Below are 23571 nucleotides of genomic sequence, written 5' to 3' on the forward strand. Positions count from 1 at the left end.
TACCTGCTGCTTGCCCGGCATCTCTTCCCGCGGCTGATCAGCAGATCGGCCCTCAGCTGGTCTGGTCTTGGGCTGCCTTCTGGATCGCAGGGGAGTGCAGACCTTGCACAAGCCGGTGGCTCGCAGATGGCTCCAAAAAACCCGCCCAGATCGACGAGGACAAACAAACCTAACAACGAGGTGGTACCAGCAGGTAATGGAACAATTGCAATAATCACAGCACAAGTCCCCGCGCCCCACGGAAAATCTAAAGAGGGGGATCTATCTACAGGAACCGCTACCGCTAATGCTATGGCAGGAGAACCCGCTTCACCTCCAGGTGGGGGGACTGGCGCAGCTATCCCTCCTACAGCTCCCATAGTATATGGTAAGAAAGTCCTGAGGCCTCCTATCTTGCTCGTACCTCTGCCCTCACCCTCACCAGCTTCTGCTCCCGCGAATGATTGCAATATTAAAAACGGCACAAACAATGTTATTAATGTTAAATCAATGAAAGGGGGAAAGTGTGTAGTGGAGTTGGAGGTGAATCCAATCAACATGACTGTCCACACTGAAGCTACCTCGGAGGGCTCAACGGGTGGGGATTCTACAGAAGAAACAGAAGCAGTAGTTACTACGGGAGTCCACTCTGTTGACTGTTCCATAGAAAGATCTCTCCCCGGAGGGCGGGTCAGCTGTTGACTCACCGGTTATTAGCGCGGAGGCAACTAACTCTCCGAATGGAAGACTATACACAGAGGAGGAGGAGGCGTCAGAGGGTATAGCAGAGGGTAGAGCAGAGGGTGAAATTTCTAATGATGAATTCGAGGACTTAACAGCAGCGGGTTCCCCTTCAGACACAGCTAAATATCTTTTGAATAGGAGGGATAAGGCTCAGTCCAAATCCAAAGCAAGGGGCAAGAAGGGGAAAACTATGGGACTAGCAGTAAGTTTAAACCCACCAACAAGGAAAAATCTGCTGGTCGAGAAAAGCCCCCTCAGGAAATGGATCCAGGCCAAGTAGTTGGTGAAGAGCATGACACTTAGGCTCTCTGGTACAAGCCCTTCTGATCCTGATTGTATCGATCCCTCTGCATTGTTATCAGAGGATCTTGTAAGCACAGCAGGTATCGCTCGACCGCCCTCAGCTGGAACAACCGGATCAACAGGTGTACTTAATCTGGTTGGGCCCCAGGACTTGGTTTCTGGAGAGAGTGATCCCACATGGGTCTCCCCAACCATTGAAACCTCCCCCAACGGCACTTCTACGGCTAATATCACCACTGCCATTATCTCTCCTGATAGGGCAAAATCACCAGCAACTCTTCCTCCACCAACTTCTATAACCCCTCAATGTATAAACAGTCCTAACGGACCTTTAGAGCCAGAATCTCACGATTCTCCACTTGACATTATCTTACAGACTTTGACTGGACACCGGAAAGAAGCGCAAGAACACTTTTTACAGCTGCGAGATGACAATACCAAGCTCCAGAGTGCTCTACTTGAGATCACATCTAAGATGGGAGGGGTAACTCAGGAAATGGAGGACTTGCAGCAGCGAGTGGTTCAGGTGGAGGAGGGTTCAGTTAGAACTGGTGCTATGGTGGTCAACATGAATCTCAGCTTTTGGCTCTTCAACTGAAGATTTGGAGAATCGCCAACGGCGATCTAATCTCAGGCTCTTTGGTATCCCATAGGGGGTTGAAGGGGACGACCCGAGGGCCTTCATGGTAGGCTTACTCCAGAAAGCTTTTACCGATCTCTCTGATTGGGATTGGGACTCCCAACTTCAGAGAGTTCACCGGATACCACTTGTTCAGAGGAACAAGCATAATAAATTCCCTCGTCCATTTCTTATCCACTTTGGTAACTATTTGTTAAGGCAGGCAGTATCATTAAAAGCTAGGCCGAATCTACCAGTCTCAGTAGGAAATCTATCCTTTTTTGTTAAATCGGATCTTAGTAAGGCTACCATGGACAGGAGGTGGCAATTACGTAAACTCATAGATCCGTTTAAGTCTCATGGTGGACAAGCTTTCCTACAGGAGCCTGCCCGCCTCAAGGTTATCAAAGGAGGCCACACTTACTTCTTCACAGACGTAAGGGAAGCTGAGAGCCTTCTAGCTTAATTTTCCTAAATCTATAGAGAACTGAAAATGACTCTGTAATATAACACTTCACATTTAATTATTTACTTATTAATAGCTTTCTTTCTCTCTCCTCTTCTTTTCTTTCATCGAATCACTTATCTTTTTAGACACAAGTAGAGTCTCTTAGTTCGGGTGGGGACAGGGGAGGAACCACTGGCTGCTCCTCAGGATGGCTGCCATTCTAGCGGCAGCTAGTGTTCAGGGGGGGTGCTCCTTCCCGAGAGGGGGGAGGGGTTTGGAGGGGTGGGGGTCGGCGCAGGGGAGGTATTATCTGGGAAAAACACCCAGGTAGCGGAATTCTGGTATCAATTCAAGAGTATTTTGTTTTTCATATCAGCCTTACAGAATGACAAGATTTATCTGATTTTGCTTTTCAAATGGCGCGTATAAAATGTCTTGCATGGAATGTTGCAGGTTTAAATAGTAAAAATAAGAGAAGGTTGGTCCAGGAAGAACTAGCTCTCCATGACCCGAATTTTGTTTTTCTGTCTGAGACGCATATAGCCTATAAAGACAGGAAGTTACTTGGTCAATTAGGCTACGATGTGATTGTTTGCTCTACTATTAATGCTTCAATAAGAGGGGTCACCATCCCAAAAGACAAACGCTTTAAGATTGAGATATGTAGAACTGCTTGTGATATGAATGGCAGATGGGCTTTAGTGCAAATACTAATTGAAAAATGTAAATTTGTCTTCTGTGTGGTCTATGGGTCAAATTTTGACGAAGCATTTATTTTTGATCAATTAAATATGGAACTATTACAGTGGGAAGGGGAATAAGTCATTATGGGTGACTTTAACTGTATAATGAATTACCAGATTGATACCACCAGGCAAAATTCATTCCAACGTATGCGGAGAACCCGTGCCGCCATATTAGAGTTAGGCCGCATTCACAATATCAAGGATGCGTGGCGCAGTGTTTTCCCCAACGTGCCAGGTTAAACATATTACTCTGCTCCCCATAAGCTTTGTTCACGGATTGATATGGTTTGGGCACCAGACAATCTGTTGAAGGATAGTACTATAGAACTCTGCCCACAAATTAATTCCGACCATAACCCCATCTTATTTTCCTTTGACACCAAACAGAACTGCACAGCGCCCCGAGCCTTTTCTTTTCCCAGGCACTTGTGTACAAACACTTTATTCATTTCCCAACTTAAACTGCATATTATAGACTTTATCGAGCTTAATCTTAATTCCACCACATGCCTTATTGTGGGGGATGCTTGCAAAGCAAGCATTCGGGGGTTCACGCAGCAGTTTCTCTACCAACAAAATGCCGAGCGTCGCGGGAGAGATAAAACATGGGTTAACGATATTCTGACTGTAGAACTGCAACTGGCTGATGCTCTCCGCTCATGCCCCGAAAATGTGACCGCACCAGGGTTACAACTAGGGTGCTTGAAGGCTAGACTGAAAACTATTTTTTGGGAAAGAAATTGCTTAAATCTACGCAAAACACGTCTCTTGCAATACGAGAACGGGGATAAGGTCGGGAAATTGCTGGCCTATAAAATAGCGGATGAAAAAGCTAGTGGTTTGATAAAAATATATAAGCGGCCCTAACAACACAATATGTGATCAATCATCTCAAATCCTGGAGAAATTCAAAATGTTTTATGAAAAACTGTATACCCCTGAAGCAAGCCCCACCTCGGGCAGCCATTCAAAAATATCTGGATTATTTTGTAGGAACATCCGAGCCCCTTGAATTGGAACTATTGTCTAATAATATCAGCCAGCAGGAGATTAGACAGGCGATCTCCTCCTTACCATCCGGAAAAGCCTCCGGTGAATACGCAATACCAATAGAGATCTATAAAATATGCCTCGCGAACTGATCCCCCTTTTCCAACAAGTTATCAATTATACCGGTGACCACGGGAAAGCCCCCTGCTCTTGGAACAGGGTAAATCTTGTGTTCTTTTTGAAAAAAAGGAAACCACCTGATAATTGTGGCTCTTACCGTCCTATATCATTGGTCAACGCTGACGCCAAAATATTTGCCAAGGTGCTGACTGCTCGGCTGGCCCCGTATATACCACAAATTGTCAGCCCGCATCAACACGGCTTCGTAATGGGCAGAGATACCGCGGCACACATCAATATGGCAATAACTGCCTTCGATATTGCAGATAAGGAATCCACCCCACTCGGCATGATTTTGCTTGACGCAGAAAAAGCCTTTGACCGAGTGGGGTGGGGGTACCTTTGGCAGGTGATGACTAATCTTGGCTTCAGCGGTAAATTTCTGAAATGGACCCAATCCCTATATGATAATCCCACAGCTAAAATCAGTTATGCCGGTATCACATCAACTCCATTTTCTATAGCCCGGGGCACCCGACAAGGATGCCCCCTTTCACCGTTATTGTTTGCCCTGTCAATGGAACCATTTCTTTCTGCTTTGCAATCCCAACCTTGTATTTCTCCTTTTAAGTTTGGCCCCCATACACTAAAAATTACGGCTTATGCCGATGACATAGCTATTTACTCAACCGACATCATAGAAGCATTGAAGGGTATTACAGAGGAGGCTAATCGATTTGGAGATATCTCCGGGTACAAATTGAATTTAAACAAAACTCAAATTTTCTCGAGTTACAAACCTGTATTGCCAACTGCAGGATTATGCCAGACTGCAACTTATTTGGGGGTTCAAATTTCTGATAAACTAAAGAGCATAATTAAAATAAACTATGATGCCCTAGTCAAAACCACGGGTCTATTATTAAAAAAGTGGCACAAGATTCCCTTGAACATCATAGGCAGAATCAATCTGATCCGAATGATTATATTGCCAAAATTTCTATATTTATTTCGCTCCATCCCTCTGGCTCTCAACACTTGTTTTTTTTTTTAATTGGATGGCATATTTAGTAGCTTTATTTGGGGGTACCGTAAAGCTAGGCGCTCAATGGCTTTGTTAAAAGGGTCTCTGGATGTAGGGGGGTTAAACTTTCCGGACTTTAAGTTATATTTTTGGTCAACTTTTATAGAACGTCTTCGACGCCTAATTAGTTTGGTGTCTGCAGATAACCAATTTTATTTTCTCACCTTTATGTTAGACATGGACTCTAATATGTTTTTATGGAGGGTTAACGATCCCAATTACTTTAAAAGGGTAAGGTTTAAGACCGGTAGGCACTTAGTTAAAATATGGCGGAATATCTTGGATTTTTGTCACACCTCTTTTTTTCATCCTAAATTACTGTTGTGGGGCAATCCGGGGCTTCCAGAAATTTTTAGTACCGGCGCAATAAATACTTGGTCAGCACACGGCATAAGGACACTTGGGGACCTTTATGGAGCACATGGATTTTTGAGTTTTGACACATTAAAAATTCTCTATAAAGCAACCGACTGCATGAGATACAAATATATACAGATACACGACTTCCTCATCCGAAAGATGAAACTTTTTAATATCTCGGATTCGGATATTTGGGACAGTATATATTTACATAAAAATAAGGGGTTGATCACTGCTGGCTATAAATGCTTCAATACTTACAAAAATACTGTATGTAATAAAATAGCGGAAAAATGGAGCAAAATGTTAGATAGTAACATTACAACTGTGATGATTAACACGTCATTGCGTAACATTAATAACGTCGTCTCTTCATCTAGTCTAAGACTCCAGCAATTTAGAACGACTTGTATGCTCTATCATACTCCAGAAATAATTTCAAAATGGGCTGGGAACTCATTATATAATAATGACCGAACTAAATGCCCCAAGTGCGCGCTAGTAGCAGCGGATTTGGTACATATGCTGTACTCATGCCCAATGTAAGTAGAATTCTGGAGAGCCTTGAGTAAAATAATTAATCAAAAATTGAATTGCTTCTTTCCACTCACAGCTTCCTCAGTCTTACTAGATATCAATACCACTAACACCCCACACAAGGCTATTATTACTATTATGCTGTCCTGCGCCAAACTTACAATCGCACGTGCCTGGATTTCCCCAAATCCCCCGATAATCATGGAGTGGTGGGCTTTTTTTAACGAAATTCTCGGTATGGAATCTTCTTTAGCCAGACTTAGGGGCACAAAGTCAATATTGAGGTTTGAAAGGATCTGGGGATCTCTTAATATTTGATGGTTATCTGTTTGTCGGAACTTGCCCCCTTGCCTCCTTTTTCTCTTCTCTCCTTTAATCTAATTTTTTTTTTCTCCTTCACCTGGAATGACTCTTTACCTGCAATGTCTCACGTCATATAAATTTACCATGCATTCTGTTTTGAATTACTCTGATAAATGCTATCTATGTAATGTTCATTCTGGTATCTCTGTATGACTTTTGTATATGTTATGGTAGTTTTGTAAATGTAAATGTTTTTCTGAGTTGCAATAAAAACATTTTTTTTTTAAAAAGGACTGTTATGGTCGAAGTGACGGGCATATATACAGTTCCATCACATTTCATTATATCTGTCTGTGGCTTTCTCTCATCCATAATTACGTTGTCAACAGGCGTTACTCCGCTTAAGTGCAGTGGAGGCTTCGTAACATATATTCGGCGATTATCCATAGGCCTTTTCCTTCAGCTGTAAAAAAGAACGTTGTCTCTAAACGGTGTATAAACTAAATATTTATAAGAGAGAATTGATTTGGATGAATAAACTTTCCTATGACATATAATTTCATGGTCTTTTAATTCAGCCAAAGAATCTTTCAACATCTTATGAACCTTTGCTCATCCCTCCTCCTGTAACTCTCAAATACTCCATCCAACTCCAAGGTTCTGTGACAGGTTGAATCCTCACATTTCCTCTAAGATTCAAAATACTTATGAGGAAATTAAGACTGCAAGGGGCTGTTTGAGTGACAGCTCGTACCTTCTGCAACTTGGTCAACTTTTACTTCTGCTAACTAGGAGGAAGCTAGCACCATATTGATGAAAGTTAAGCCTGGCTCACCCGATGATTAGTGCCTGGTCTTTTTTACTAATCTGTCTTTCGCCTTCGTCCCCGCATTAACTGAAATTATCAGAGTCACTTTTCACTGTGGTTCTTCCAAATGAGGGGGGAGGGGAGGGTTAGATAAACTATTGGTAAAAAAGAAAACCTGGAAAGATCTGGAGTACATATTACATGTACATCACTCTTCTTCCGTTTTGGGTAATATCACCAAACAGGTGGGATCTAAATCGTTGTCTTCTTACTGGAAGACTCTAATTATTTGAATTGTTGACAGTTGGGCCTATGGCCTTTAGAGGGATTGAGGCCGTTGTTGACTTGGAAGAGCTTGTACCAATGGCGGGTCAAGGAGATGCTGTAGCGCTCCTTTACTGCCTCCAGAATAGTTTACTCAAATAGGATTACACCCATAAAATATCACTGGTCCCTTAGGAAGGCAATACAACTTTTCTATTTTAAATACCACCTAGTCTTAGGCCTGACCTCTGCCAATTGTGTTGTTAGTAAAAGCACCAAGATGCTTTTTATTGGGGGAACGTTGACCTCCTTAAATAACTTCCCATTCCATTCTCACGTGGTTATGGCTGATGATCCAAGCCAAGTAACTGTATGGCTATATGTAAATTTAGTTATCAACGAGCACATGAAAACTATATTCAAGTAAGCAGGTTGCTGCATACAAAAGGCATCACAGGGCGATTCACCAATTTTATTCACAGTTCAATTTGGATTCAAACTAGAATAGTTGTAATAGTGATTTGGGGCGTCTGGGACTGTTAGTAAGACACATACATTTCATTTTCAAAGAAAAGTGTGGCCATGTCTTTTAAACATAACGCCAAAATACCAACTCCTACGGTGATTCCAAAAAAAGTACAGCGTAACGTACCATATTTGTTGTATCCAGGCAGTCGTAAGTGCGTTCTGAAAATATTTTGAACACCTCCTGGAATTCTTCGTACATGGTCAAGACCTTTTGACTCAGAACTTTGCCCCTGATTCCACCGAACTCAATTTTTTCCAGCTTCAGCATGTCCAAGGCAGTCATTAAGAGGTCCTAAGGCACAACAGACAAGGCACAGTTAGAGAAGAAATCGCAATGGGAACAGAAAACAGTACTTGTTGGTAATAGACTCTTTTGCAATCTAAGTTTCTCTAGGAGCTAAAAGTAAAGAGCTTGCAGAGGAATACTGCCCCATAATCAGGGCCACTGGAATTATGCAATTTTGCATCCTTGGCGTTTTCTGCATAAGTATGGGTTTGCAAATGTTTACAACAACAAAAATAATCTTGCTCAAACGGATCAAGTCACTAAAAACATGTTGACATGTGTTCCTGAGAAGCTAAAGCCCCTTCTCAAGGGTTGACTGGTCATCTTTAGCTTATTGCTGCACTTGAGTGTTACACTGACAATAATACGGCGAAATTCTTTCCCAGACAGTGATACCATGAGTACAAATGACAATCTAATGAGGTAATGCTCTCACTGTATGTGCCAAATTATCTCCCATAATTGTCTTATCTTGCTGCATATTGTAGTCAATTCTGCCACACCATTTGGTCCTCCCCTCGGCATGACTCCAGCTGACCTGCCTATATTACTAGTGGCATGTTTTGTAGCCAGACAAGCGAAATTCTGGTCCCAATGTTGCATGCATTCCTTGTTTTGTAAGTAGGAAAGTTAATGTAAAAATCATAGTGATGTTTTTTGTAGAATGAACTGGCAGATAAAAAGTAGCATGATGGATGGGACTCAAGTCTATAAATATTATCTAACAAAACTACCTGGAAAAAAAGTTTTGTGAATTGTTTACATTTTCTAGGCAAATGTAACGGTACAGTTTCGTTTTTTAATCACGTTACCTAATATAATAAAAATAAAGAATTAGCATCTGGTTACATCTGCACTTGCCACGTCAATGGCCACTTTGGAGCTCTTTCCGAGATCACAAGATCAAATGCCAGTCAGTAATGTCGCCTCAGAGAAATACAGCAACCACATGGTGCATTTTTTTCCCTGATCAAAATCTGCACCCCATTTTGAGATTCCTACTCAGAGTGGATAAGTGGCTGCATAGGATTTGATTTTCTCAATTGCTGCAGGTTTTCCCCCTTATCGAACAGTTTTCAAATTTCCTCAGCATTTTTCTGGCCAAATGTGCCCAGAGAAAGTTCTTGTATGTGTGGTAATGTTGCAAATCCTGTAATACTGATTCAAGAAGGAGGACCTTGGTGTTGCTGCCACCACAAGTGCTGTAGGCAAACTAGCCAATTGAGGGCCAAAGGGGTGTAGATGGTTACTTACCATCACCTTGCTATGGCAATTCCATTTTTGGGGTAAATATCTATTAGTTTTTGGTCTTTAACTTTAACCAGCATTACTTTGAATATCATTTCTTCAACTGACCTTTACTTTGATTTGGCTCTTCTGCTCAACTTGGATAGAATTGAAGCTGGATCTGTACATTATAAAAATGTTATGTTATGTTAAGATACTTATAATGTGCATGTACACCATACGGTTTCATGGCGCTGAGGTCCAGGGAGTACTGCCGCTAAGTGATTAATTTGTACGCCTGGCAAAGGAGCAAGGTCTTTAAGAGTTTCCTAAATTGAGGATATGATGTGATCGATCTGATGTTCGGAGGAAGAGAGTTCCAAAATTGAGTGGCCAGGACCACAAATCTTAGTCCCCCCAGTTTCTTGCATTTGAAAGATGGAGTAGCTAGGAAATTGAGGTGGGAAGACCTAAAATCCAGAGTAGGGGAGTATCTCTGTACACGAGTAGATACAAACACTGGGCATTTGCTATAGAGCGCTTTGAAGATGATGTATCCCAACTTGAATGCACTGCGTTCAACAACTGGGAGCCAGTGTAACTTTTTCATGAGAGGGGTGACATGGTGCCATGTAGGCTAGTGATAAATTAATCTAGCGGCCTGAATTTGCACCAGTTGAAGTATTTTGGATTGATATGCTGATATACCAAAGTAAAGTGAATTGGCATAGTCAATGTGAGAGATGACTAAGGCCAATACTACTTGGGTCAAGGCTTTGCAGGCCCGGCTCCAGGAACTTTTATTTGGGAGGGCCAAGGGTGCTTTCGGGTGGGCCACTACCGGCCCAATTTGTCGCTTCTGGAGGTAGTCTAAAAGCCATAGATTACATCATATCTACTTGCAAACAGTCACCAAGATACAAGGATTGCTTCTGTGTGTATACAGAGCATGTGGAGATTTATTTATTGGCGCCCCACCACTAACCTCTTTCTCTGTAGATACCTTTACTACCATCCTCCAACAGTGCCCCTCATCCCTCCGTAGCCCCTCCCCCAACGAAATGAAATGTAAGCAAATTTATAACGCACGTACTCAGCCCAATGGGCATCAAGGCGCCTAACAAAAAATGTTTACATGACCAGAGAGCTAACTACTAGTAGGCTTTCCTGCAACACCATGTTTTGAGGGCCTTTTTGAAGAGGGGCAGTGAGGATAGGGACTTAAGCTCCAAAGGGAGTGCATTCCAAAGACGAGGGGCAACTGTAGAGGAAGCTCTTCCTCCCCATCTAGTCTTCTTAGTCCGAGGGATCACCAAGAGATTCAGTTGTGATGAACGTAAACATCTGCTGGGGACATAACCAGAGAGAAGTGATCCCAACCCATCAGATGTTCCAGCTCTCAGAGCCCTATGCACTAGACAAATGATTTTAAAAGAGATACGGTGCTCTATCGGAAGCCAATGAAGGCTCTTTCTGGCTAGTGTCGCAGAGGAAGAGTAGGGAATGTCTAGTACAAATCTTGCTGCCGCATTCTGTACTGTTTGGAGGCGTTGAATCAGTCCCTTATTGATCTCTGCATACAGTGCGTTGCAATAGTCCAATCTTGAACCGACCAACGCAACCACTGTCTGTTTCCTAGCTTGCGGGGAAAGATAATGCACTATTCGTCGGAGAATTTTGATAACTCCCCAACAGGTGGCCACCGTTCTATTGACCTGAAGGGTCATTGCCAGCGAGGTATCAAAAATGACCCCAAGGTTTCTAGCTGAATGAGAGGGGACCGGGCAGGTTCCCATGGATGGAGGCCACCATTCATTTGACCACACATCCTGGTCCCTTCCAAAGATCAGCACCTCGGTCTTATCGCCATTCAGCCTCAAGGAGTTGAGTATCATCCAGTCAGAGACTGATTGCATACAACTCCTGAAGCTGAACGCGGAGGCGCTAACCGATTGGGTCAGCGACACCATTATCTGAGTGTCGTCTGCGTACGACACCACCTTCATTCCCTGCGCTTTTACTAATCTCGCTAGAGGGGCCACATAAATGTTGAATAGGGTCGGGCTTAAAGCCGACCCCTGTGGTACCCCACATTGCAGAGATTTAGCAGGGGAGAGGTATTCTCCCAGTTTGACCCTCTGTTCTCTAAGGTCTAAAAAAGAGGACAGAAGGCTCAAAGCTGGCCCTTCCACTCCTATCTCCCTCAAACGAGATGTTAAGATCGAGGGAGATAGGGTGTCGAATGCTGCGGTCAGATCGAGTAAGACCAGCAGCGTTGTCTGTCCCTGGTCCACTTTCATTATGATGTTGTTTGTCACCATGGTGAGCGCAGACTCCGTGCTATGGAATTTCCTGAACCCATGCTGGGTCTGATCTAAAAACCCAGAGGAGTCCAGGAAGGCAGACAAGTGCGAGTTCAGGTGGGCCTCAAGCATTTTGGCGGGGGCAGGAAGTAGGGAGATGGGTCTGAAATTCTTTAAGATTGCGGGGTCAAGGGAGGGCTTTTTAAGTAGCGGCTTGATGATCGCTTTTTTCCAGACTGAAGGAAAAAAAACTGTGACAGGGCACTATACATTACCTCCAATAGGGGAGGGAGTAATGTGTCCCTACACTCCTTCATCACTTTGAGAGGACAGGGGTCCAAAGGAGAGGAAGATTTGGTCCTATTCAGCAGTGAGTTAAGATTATCAAGGGTGATCGGTGGGAAGTTAGAGAAGGTCTTGGCAGGATCTTTAGACCAGGCTTCTAAGTTTGTGAGAGCCTGGATAATGTGGTTCCCAAGTGATTTTTTCTGCATTTCCAGATTAACGGAGATCTCATCGATTTTAGCAAAGAAAAAGGTTGAGATCTTGTCACAGAACTCCTGCGATCCTATCACTGGATCGGGAACTTGTAGTGAGCAGAGGGAGTCCACTACCTTAAACAGCTCCTTCGATGAGGTGAGGGAAGTTGTGAGGTCAGAGAAGAATTCTTGCTTTGTCTTGATGACCGTGGCCTTATATTCACCTAACAGTCATTTATGAGTCTCTCTGTCCTGTCAATGATCTCTTTCTCGGATCCCCTCACTTCCACCCTCCAACAGTGACCCTCATTGCCCCAAAACCCCTCCCCCTCATGACCTCCTCCTCGCATGCCCTCACTGCCACCCTCCAATAGTGCCCGTCACAATCTCCCCATAGTCCCTCCCCCTCATGACTTCTTCCTCAGTCTCCCTCACTACTACCCTCCACCAGTGCCACTCATCTCTCCGTATCGCCCACCCTCCCCCCATGACCTCCTCCTTTGATTCACTAATTGCCACCCTCCACCAGTGCCCCTCATCACTCCATAGACTTTCCCCCTCATCACCACCTCCTCAGACTCCCTCACTACCACCCTCCAACAGTTCACTTCATCTCTCCGTAGCCCCCCTTGACATATTCTTTGGATTCCCTAATTGCCACCCTCCACCAGCGCCCCTCATCGCTCCATAGCCTCTCCCCCTCATCACCTCCTCCTCAGACTTCCTCACTACCACCCTCCAACAGTGCACTTCATCTTTCCGTATCCCCCCAACCTCCTTCTCGGATTCCCTCATTGTCACCCTCCAACAGTGTCCTTCCTCTCTCTGTAGCCCCTCTCTCATATTCTATTTCTTTTGTTGTATAGCGCTACTCATAGTGTAGGGTGTCACAGTACTTACATCATGCAGAGACAATGAATCATACAAGTATGTAAATCAGTCTATAGGGAATGTCACATAAGCCAGTGAGGATTGCAAGGTGTAGGTATCACATGTCATCCATACTGGTGGGCAGCATGTTTTAAGAGGGTTTGGTCTGGAGAAGCACAAACACAGGACTTAAATCATACCCCAGTGGTTGTGGAGTTGGCTTTACTGATTAAAATGTATATCTGCCAAAACAAACTCTTTATAGCAACTTTAGAGTAATGAAAGACAGGGTAAATTCTAACTATACTGCAACACCAAAAAAATAAGTTCTAATTATACCATTCAGGTTTGTATGCAGCTCTTTGATGTCAATCCATAGGTCACTGTCCTATTTTAGGATTGTAACTTCTGTACTGCAAGTAACCCACTGTGCTATCCACATAAATACAGTTTATCTGCATTTAAAAATTAGGAACAGACAAAATATTACTCTCCAGCAGGATCATTAATCATCAGAGTTATCTGGACATTGTAGTAGTTGTGTCTTGCATCCATCATGATAACGATATAAAATATACACAGCATACACGAAGTATGTGTCATGCTGGGCCCTTATAGATTTTTCAAAAAAATAACTAATATACACACATCTTCGAAGCATACATCTAGCTGGGTCTTTGCAGATTTTAAAAATACGGAACAATAGCCACACATTCTCTCAACTGCTCCGTTCAAACTCTGTGGCACAGCCAGATCTCACAAACAGCTGAAGGGGTCAGGAAAGGTGCAACAAACTCTCCAGCGCTGAAATATCCACGCAGTAGGACAGTGCACACACATTACCCGGTGCCAAAGAGGATTTCTCCCCTTCGCCATGCCCCCGTACCTGCACAAGTGGGTGGGGACACAACCGGTCTTTCTAAAAGGAGATGCGTGATTGGGGGTGCCTGTGAGAAAAAGCCCAGGCCCAATCACGGAACTCCTAGAAAAATAAGAAAAATAACGTTCAGATGAACGTTTTAATTGCCGTGGCCATTTGTTGTTGCCACCCTGATGTCATGGCCACGGTTCATGTTTGGGTGGGCCTGGCCCACCCAGCCCACCCGCTAGAACCGGGCCTGGGGCTTTGGTGGTAAGAAATCTGCTAATCTTCCTGATCCTTCGAAACTGAAAGAAGCAGGTGGAAACCACTGTCCCAATCTGTGATTTCATAGACAGATTGCTGTCAATTGTGATGCCAAGACTTTTAGTAGATCTAGATGGAAGGGGTGGGGTTTCCCAACTCTGGTGGCCGGTAGTTAGAGTTCCAAGGGTTTGAGGGCCCTCCAATTAGGATCAATTCTGTTTTATCTTGATTTAATTTCAGGTGGTTGCTGTTCATCCAGTTACTTATATGTCACATATGTGGTTGAAAGTGGGAGACGGAGGGGGATGATTTGGTAATGTCAAAGATCAATTGAAGATCATCAGACTACTTTAAGGTGCATGCCTTCTTTTCACCCAGGGATTGAATAAGAGGATACAAATATATATTAAAAAGATGCAGTGAAAGGGAGGAGCCCTGCGGCACCCCACATGTCAATTTGACTTTGGAGGTGTAGAATTGAATGATGCATACAGCTTGGGAGTGATGCTGTATAAAGTATGTAAGCCACTTGAGGCCCTGATCTCTGCGTTGCTGACATGATCGACCAGACATTTGTGGTCAACAGTGTCAAATGCTGCAGAGAGACCGAGAAGCACCAGAGCCTGGGTGGTGCCCTTGTCTGCCCCTTTACTTAGTTCGTCTAGGACCACCAAATAACTGTCCTCAGTGGAGTGAAAAGGTCGGAAACCGGCCTTTTGTGGGTCAAGAAAATGGGATTGTTCAATAAAAGTTACGAAACAAAAACTATGAAAGACCTCTGGCAGACCTATATTTCTTTTAAGAATAGCCTGTAGCTTATATACGCCCCACAAGATGACAAGCTTTTTCTGTCTACAATGAAATCATTTAAAAATAGCAAATCTAAATGAAAAAACATTATTTTTTATTTTTTGTTTTTCATTTTCAAAGAGTGAGAATTCATTTATAAAAGTGCTATAATCACAAATCAAAAAATTACATAATGAAACTAATTCAACAGAATTTGACATAAGTGAATATATGACAATACTACGTGATCATGTTGATCGCGGTATCTTACAATGCAGGTTTTACAACGCAAGTCATTTCAACAACTTGCGCTGGAGAGCGCTGGACTTAGGGATAGTACGATTTACTATTCCAACACCAGTCTACGTACAGTAGGGAAGGTGTTGGATAGTAAATCGTACTATTCCTTAGCTTACAAGTAATTTTGTAATGTGTGATTATAGCACTTTTATAAATGAATTCTCACTCTGAAAATGAAAACCAAAAAATAAAAAATAATGTTTTTTCATTTAAATCTGCTATTTCTAAATTATTTCATTGTAGACACGAAAAGCTGTCATCTTGTGGGGCATAAGCCACAGGCTATTCTTAAAAGAAATATAGGTCTGCCAGAGGGCTTTCATAGTTTTTGGTTGGTTCTTTTCCCCTCCTCTTGGACCTGAAATTAAATTAGGGGGTACCTTTTGTCTTTATTGATTGTTCAATAAAAGAACAGAGGCAGTTTGCAACGTGAGTTTCCAGGACCTTGGGTAAGAAGGGAAATAAGGAGATGGAGCTGTAGTTCGTGAGGTCTAGATGGTCTGCCCCTATTTTATTAAGGATGGGAACAATTACTGCTTCTTTAAATGCATTGGGGATAGTCCCCTGAGTAAGGGAGTTGTTCAATAGCGCGAGGGTGGTCAGAACATGAGAGGAGAGCTTCCCTTAAGATGTGCAGTGGCAGCAGTCCTTCAGAGAGCCAGATCCGACCTTCATTAGTAGGCTCGAGGAGGCTTCTCTGGTGATGGGAGGAAACTGCTCCAGAGAATGAAGGTTACTGAACGTGGGTGGCTGAGCTTTAGGAGGAGAGGTAGCAGGTATACTAGTCTTGATAAAGTAAGTGTTGAGTGATTCACATAGTGCTTGAGTGGGGGCGAGTTTCGCTATGACTCTATCCGGATTGGATAGCTCAGCACAATAGCGAAGATGTGGTTAGATTTATTGCTGGAGCTCAGTATTTTGTTGGAGAAATAGTTTGCCTTATTTTGTAGAATGGCATTTTTATATTGTTTAAGTTGGGCTAGGTATCAGTCTTTTTTATCTAAGGAGTAGTGTTGTCTCCAGTAACGTTCTGCGTAATGAAGGGCAAGTTTTTCGAATTTATATTTTCAGAAAACCAATGTTGAGCATCATGGTTTATGACTGTACTGACTTTCCTAAAGGGGGCATAACTGTCACTGGTGGCCACTAGCCAAGATGTAATACTTTATTCATGCCTATTAATCAAGAATTGTTCGGATGGAGCTCTGGTAACTAGCAGTAGGCAGAAGTTATCGATGTTGCAGGGGCTCCAATTTCTTGCCATGCGGCTTGCCTGAGCTTGGGGCATCACTAAGTACAGGTTGCCGAGGGAGAATTTAATAAAGTAGTGGTCTGACCAATTGCATGGAGAGACCCTCAAATTAGTAAAAATCAGGTTGGATGTCCAGACTTGATCAAGGGTGTGGCCTTCGATATGAGTGGGAGACAGTGGCGGCTGGTGACATTTGAACGTGGTGGGTGGAAAATGATTTCCGCACTGTAGCTCGCGAGCGCAGCGCGCGTGCCCGAACACCCCCCGCACCTCCCGAGAAAAATGTGGTTCATCACAGCACCCTCTGGTTCGCCACTGCCACCCTCTGGTTCATCACTGCCAGCCTCTGGTTCATCACTGTCACCCTCTGGTTCACCACTGCCACTCTCTGGTTCATCACTGTCACCCTCTGGTTCATCACTGCCACCCTCTGGTTCATCACAGCCTCCTCTGGTTCACCACTGCCACACTCTGGTTCATCACAGCACCCTCTGGTATACCACTGCCAGCCTCTGGTTCATCACAGCACCCTCTGGTTCACCACTGCCACACTCTGGTTCATCACTGCCACCATCTGGTTCACCACTGCACCTTCTGGTTCATTACAGCACCCTCTGGTTCACCACTGTAGATTATGGGGCGAAAGCATACCTGCCCAGCCAGCCTCAACCGAGACAAATTAATTTGAGGCTGGTTAATGTGTTATCGCAGTCCCCATACATTTTATATACACTTGAACCTTTGTACGAGACTGTCCCTGGAGCCATAATCCCTGCACAGCTCAGCACATATCCGATAAAGAATTGTGCGTGTCCGGGAAGCTGGCAGCATCCATGGCTGGAGGGGGTGGAGGGGCTCGCCGAAGCCCTATAACCCTCTAATGGTCGATGTGCGCGCCTGCCAATGATGTCCTCACTCGTGACGACATGAAGCCACCTAGAGGTTCCCAAAAACAAATGCCCTATGTCTCAAGCTACGTCCGTTGTTAGAGACATGAACCAACACCCTTTTTCTGCCCCTTTTGTCAAGCGTTTGAAGAGGACAGGCTTGAAGCGGAATGCACACTGCCTAAATAAGCAACAAACAAAACGTACGATTGCTGTAAAAGACAACCGGCTGAACCTCTGCTTTGGCGCACCTCGTCCACAGATTCTGAAGTGGCTTAAAACACCTTGTAGACCTTTTCGGAGCGCAGGAATCTACCACAAAGGAGCGGACTTCCGTAGGGCGGAGGAGGAAGTAATCTATGATTATCGCTGTAAACTCACCCCATTGACCTCTGGCTCAGGTGTGATTTGTTTCTTACACGCACTTCCTGGATTTCCAGCAAAGCTTAGCCCTCATTAGATTAGCGTCAATCGAAGCGCTGCACAAATTGTTTATGTCACTTCAGTGCAGGAATTGGAAACAATTTATTCTGGGCGCCCATAAATTGGGTGAGAGTGGTCAATGTGTGGCAGAGGAAAGAGAGTGGAGTTACGAGGGGAGGAATCATTAAAAAAACAGTCTTACAGTCAATTTATAAACTGTTTTTAAATATGCCTCAAATAGATTTGCCACAAGGAAAAATGTGAAGCTGTTCTGCTTAAATAATTGCATAGTACAACGTCCAGCCAGCAGCTTAGCTTAGGGGAACCTGCATCAAGTTAGATTTTTGGTCACATTTGCGAACCAATTACCAAATCAGCCCAAACCCGCCATGGCACTCTCAGGGGGACAGCTGTGGGGGATCATGGGTAATACTTAACAGGTGGGAGTTTGAAATACAAAAGGGCGGTAATCACCAGCAGTATATTGTGGCTCACCTCAGTAGTTTTCGTTGCAGAAGTTGTCGATGTCCAGTACGGTAACGGTAGTATCCAGCTCCACAACAAGGCAGGAAGAGTTACCATCAGGAGCAAGCACACCAGGTGAGGTGTGAAGCAGGCAGCACTGTGTGTGGCAGTGGCTGCGGGTGCGGGGTGAGACTAAAGATTAGGTGATGTCACGTCATGCTAGGTGTCATCAGGCAGGTCGGACTCCAGCTCAGGATTGGCTGGAGCAGCAAAACTCCCCGCCCCATTAGGAGACCGGGGGCTGCAGCATGAGGCAACCCCCGGTCTCCCAAGGGGGAGGCTAGTGCGCATGTTCGCGCCGGGCATAAAAATGACCAGTCCGAAAGCGGACATGCGCACTAGCGCTGTATGAAGGCGGATTCCTGAGCCTGTCTGCACAGCCCCAATCCCCTTTTCCTGATAGTTTCTGGTCCGGCCCGGTGACCGGCCGGCCAAAAACTAGTAGCTGAATGTGTCATTTAGTCACACATTGGCGGTCCCGTATGGCGGCAGTGCGCATTGGGAGGGCAACGCCCCAACGCCCCAAAGGACGCACCGCCGCTGGTGGGAGATGTCACATGTTGGACCCAGTTCAGTCCATCAAATAAGTCAATCAATTCAACTGAGCTAGTGCCACCAATTATATTGTTATCCCAATAATTAAAGTCTTCAATTATTAGAATTTAAGCGTAGTTAATAACTATGTGGGATATTTTTTCACCCAATTGTTGGGGAAAAAGTGGCATGTGATAGTGGGGTCTGTAGATTAGCACAAAGATCGGGGTTGAGACAAAGTAAAGGTCATTGAAAAAAGGCACCAGTCCAAGTAAATGTGGAGACAGTCAGATTAAATGCATCATGCACAGTGTTCCTTGAAGTAGGGGGAAAAGTAAAGGGGAAGTGGTTCCATTGAACATTTCACAATGAACTAGAACATGGCTGGCATCCTTTTTCAAGGGGAGAGGTCAGGAGATCTGGTGCCATTCCTACACTGCCGCCTCGCCTCAGTTGAAGATTGAGGTCCCACAGGGTTCGGGCTTGAGTCCGACCCTGTTTAACATCTACCTCACACCCCTAGCCCTGTTGGCGGAATCTCTAGGGGCTAAAATTGTGTTCTATGCTGACACACAGTTGTTGTTTACATAGAAGAACAACGAGCCCTGTACGGGTCTGCCAATAAGAGCCTGCTTTTCAGTGGTCTTCAGGTTGCTAGCGGCGAATCAGCTGAAATGTAATGAAGGGAAGGCAGAGTTACTCTTCTTGGGCAAGGGCGCTGAGACACCACTGCATGTCTTCTGGCCAGCAGCCGCACCGACCCCCCTGGCGAACAACAACTCGGTAGTGAAAAATCTGTGGTTCATAATGGACAACCAGCTGCTTTTCCGTGCCCAAGTCAATGCGGTGGTAGGCACTTGCTTTTCCCTGTTATGTTTCTTGCGGAAATTTCTATTTTTTTCTGTTGAGAGCTGCTAGACAACAGGTGATTCAAGCCTTGATTATATCCCGGTTGGACTACGGGAAGGCTCTCTATCTTGGCATGCCTAGTTATTTGTTGGATAGCCTCCAGCTTGTCCAGAATGCAGCAGGCCGTACCATCTTTGAGCTTCCCCGGAATGCACATGTGTCCTACCTTCTGAGGAACCTTCATTAGCTTCATTAAGGAAAAGAGTAATCTTTAAGATCTTGCTCGTAACCCAGAAAGCCCTGTATGGGACTGGAACAGAGTATGTCAAATGCAAGATCCCATTTTATACCCCACAAAGAACTTTTCGTTCCTCCGACCTGCTGTTAGCTAACACCCCCCAAGTTAGAAATTTGAGGACAGGGGGCAAGGCTCTCTCCTACCTTGGGCCTGCCCTCTGGAATAAAATGCCCTTCCATTTAAAAAACATTGAATCAACACCTCTGTTACATAAGAAACTGAAAACCTTGCTCTACTTCTGCCAATAATCTTTCTCCTCCCCACTGCTCCCCTTTCAGCCTTTAGCACCAGGACGCTCCTTGGAGTAACAGTGTGCTCTATAAATACCCCCACATAGACATAGACATAGACATAGACATCTACCAGGATAGCTTTGGGTTTCTCTGCGACCTACGACTTCTTCATCAAATGTAATGTTAAGAAGGGGGGGAGCAGCAGTGTTTCTAATTCCAAACAGGTAGTACTCGCTGTTCCATTGATAGGTGCCATACAAGTCTAGGTGCCCTAATACAAAGATTATTTGAATATTAGATTGTTAGAAAGCTGGGCCCTCAGCGTAAAACAATGGAGTCAGAAAGATAAAGCAAGTAGTGTCTCCAACCCGCAAAAAATTGCTGTTTCACCTCTGCTTTTTTTCATTTTCAGTTGGAACACTCTGCCTTAAAAAACAAAACTATTTCTGTTCAGTAGGGGTCCTTGAACCGAGGGTGGAAGGGCGAGATTTTGATCGATACCTTATCACTATTGATCCAAACCTCGATCTGGTCGACTGAACCTTTGTTGCCTGTCTTTGAGGAAGAAAGTGCATCTCTTACCAAGCTAGCGCACCCAATAAAGGACTCCGCTCCAAAAGATCACAAACAACTTCTAGCTTTCAAAAGTTTATTGTAAGCTTAGGATAAGCTGCAAATACAGGCATCTCAGAATGAGATTCACGAGATACACAGGTCCAACTACATACATGTGCTCTCTGAAAGCCCTCAGACGAGCAACGGAAATTACTAACACAAGTTATAAGAATAATAAAGCTATCAGCATTGACGCATATTGAGATCTCTCCTTCATTTAAGTTGGAGGAAAAACGCACAGGTTAGGCTGTCCCTACCCTGCTCTAGATGGTATCCCTACTTAACCAAATCCCAACCTAACAAAGGTGTCAGCAGTGAATGACCCCCAAGGGAAGTCACTCACTCTTAGTCTCTTGGTGAAAACCTATAGTTCTCCAGTCATGACCCCTCTCTGCCTACCCATCCGCTCTCTAAAGGGTCCTCAGGTATCTGCTCTAACTCCACCCAGGGGTGCTGTCCCTAATACAAAACAGTCAACAACATTTGAGACGCCCCTCGTGAGACGCCCCTCACGTGGTGTAGCTTCTGGCTTTTTCCATGCTGCTTTGTATTGGGCCTCATACGTTGGAGTTGACCTTGCTTCTCAGACTCTTCTCCGGCCCGCTGATACCCCTTAAACATTCCGGAACCCTCCTCCATGTCTGGGCCGTCTCCTGAACAGACCTCTATTCATTTTATTTATAATTGGATTCCCCCTTTTCTCTTGTAGACAGACATCTGCAGCCAAGATCCCAACTCTCATAGACTTCCAAAAAGGTTCGCAACATTTCTTGGCCCAGACCAGTATGTGTAAATCAATGTTAAAACATTTCAGGCCTACAATATTTCTCATAATGATTATAGCATTCAACTTCTTCATTAATTAAAGCATGTTAATACTCTTATTCTATTATTCAGTAAACACATCTATAAATCATGGCCCATTAATGCAACGACCAAAACATTAGTACAATCTATGTCGTGAAAAGAAACACCTTCCCCTTCCCTTCTAGCACTGGCCCTGAGGCCTACCACATTCTGCGTTTAACCACATGCCATCTTACATTTTAACAGCTACACGACATGGATTCAGGAATAATCACATCTAATAAAATCATATAGTGTCACACATTTCTGTATTAGTTCCACTTCTACTTAAATCTCTACATTAGCTATACATTCAGAATATAATTGCAGATACTATTAGCACTCATGGCATTTCTCCTCATGATTTGTGCTTACTACAGGTAAGTGTGATGCACTCATACATTTAGGTCAGTTTGCGCTCTCTCAGTTCCCCCCTTTGATGACCTCTCGGGGTCATCACTAACATTTAAACTGCAGTTATTGCTAGCATAACTTGTCTCTGCGCTTCCAGAGCCCTCAGACTCCTGTACTGATTATCTTGTATGGCAGCCAATCTCTGCAGCTGCTCTCTTTGGGCCCTTTCTGACCTTTTTGCTCTGTACCATTTGAATACCCTCACCAACCCCCACAATACGATCCCACAGATCAATATTATGATGATAGGTTTTAGCATATACCACACAAAGCTTTTGCCTAAGGTGGAAATCCACCCTCCAACTTCACTCATTCCGTGGCCCACCTTTTCCCAGACATTTTCTCTACTCAAGTCTTCGATCTCCTTGTGAATATCAGTTATGTTCCTAATAACTTTCTCAAGGGGCTTTGAATTGTCTGGAATGTAAGTACAACATTCCTGGACCTTCAAAGCCTTACAGACTCTGCCCTCCTTTGCTAGTAGGACATCTAACGCAAGACGGTTCTGAAGAACCATAGCCCTTATCGATTGCATCTCTCCTTCTACCAGCATTAAGGACTGAGCAGTGCTGGCAGACAACCTGTCGACGACTGTTGCCAGTCGTCTAATTTTAACATCATTAAGGATTAGTCCCAAAAGAGGGAACATAGCTCCAAAGACATCTCCAACCATTTCTGCATCTCCTACATCTCTCCTTCCCCTCGATGATGTCTTGCCCTCAATGATCTCTAAGTCTTGTGCATGATATATTTTGGGGAAGACAATTGCTAGGTAACATGATCCATACCAGTTGTCAGGTAGTCTCACGTAGGCATTTCTTCCACATACAAAATACACATTTGGAATCACTTGCATTCCCTTCAGGAAATCTTTAGTATAGTACTCTATATTGAAAGCATGTTCACAGTCGACTTCTCCCACGTATACATTTTCATAATACGTTTTGGCTCGGTGAAGACATAGCTTTCCTCTCTGCGTCTTATCTAAAGCTATTGGACCACTACTACCCTTTCTCTTGTGTGCCTTCTCTTCCTCGGTCCAATCTGTTTTCCATTGTCCTGATTTTTTCAAAATCTTTTGTCTCCTGTAACGATCATCCACCTGCCCTATGAACTTCTTCTCGACTTCTGACACTTTGCATGTCAGGTTATTTCTACGGGCATGTGAAGTATCTAAGGTAATCCAAGGAATGAAGAACTTGGCCAATCTGTCTTCACTCTTCCAGTAGTCCCATTTGTTCATCTGCTTATAATTTGGGACTTCTGGCAACACTGAATCATAGTTGGAGAAATAGTATTCAAAACTATCTCTCTCATAAAATATACTAAGCAATAAGCTACATGTAATGCCATATGTCAGCGGGAGGTGATGATATCTAATGCCTTCATCTACAGACGCCGGCAACTGCATGCAGACGTAACAGTCCTTAACCTCCATGGCATCCACGTATTCATATAAGAGTTTAGCATAAGCATTTGACC

At 44.1% G+C, this 23571-nt stretch overlaps 1 protein-coding gene across 1 annotated transcript in view; it reads right to left on the bottom strand.

Moving 5' to 3' along the window:
• The window catches only part of DNAH9 (dynein axonemal heavy chain 9), a 1695107-nt gene that overhangs the window by 1477446 nt on the left and 194090 nt on the right, over positions 1-23571 (bottom strand). Inside the window, exon 7 of the mRNA XM_078654721.1 lies at positions 7958-8125. Within this exon, the coding sequence (XP_078510847.1) occupies positions 7958-8125 (168 nt within the window). The remainder of the gene's footprint in view (positions 1-7957; positions 8126-23571) is intronic.

This window comes from Lissotriton helveticus, chromosome 7 (assembly GCF_964261635.1).
Source record: "Lissotriton helveticus chromosome 7, aLisHel1.1, whole genome shotgun sequence".
Lineage (NCBI taxonomy): Eukaryota > Metazoa > Chordata > Amphibia > Caudata > Salamandridae > Lissotriton > Lissotriton helveticus.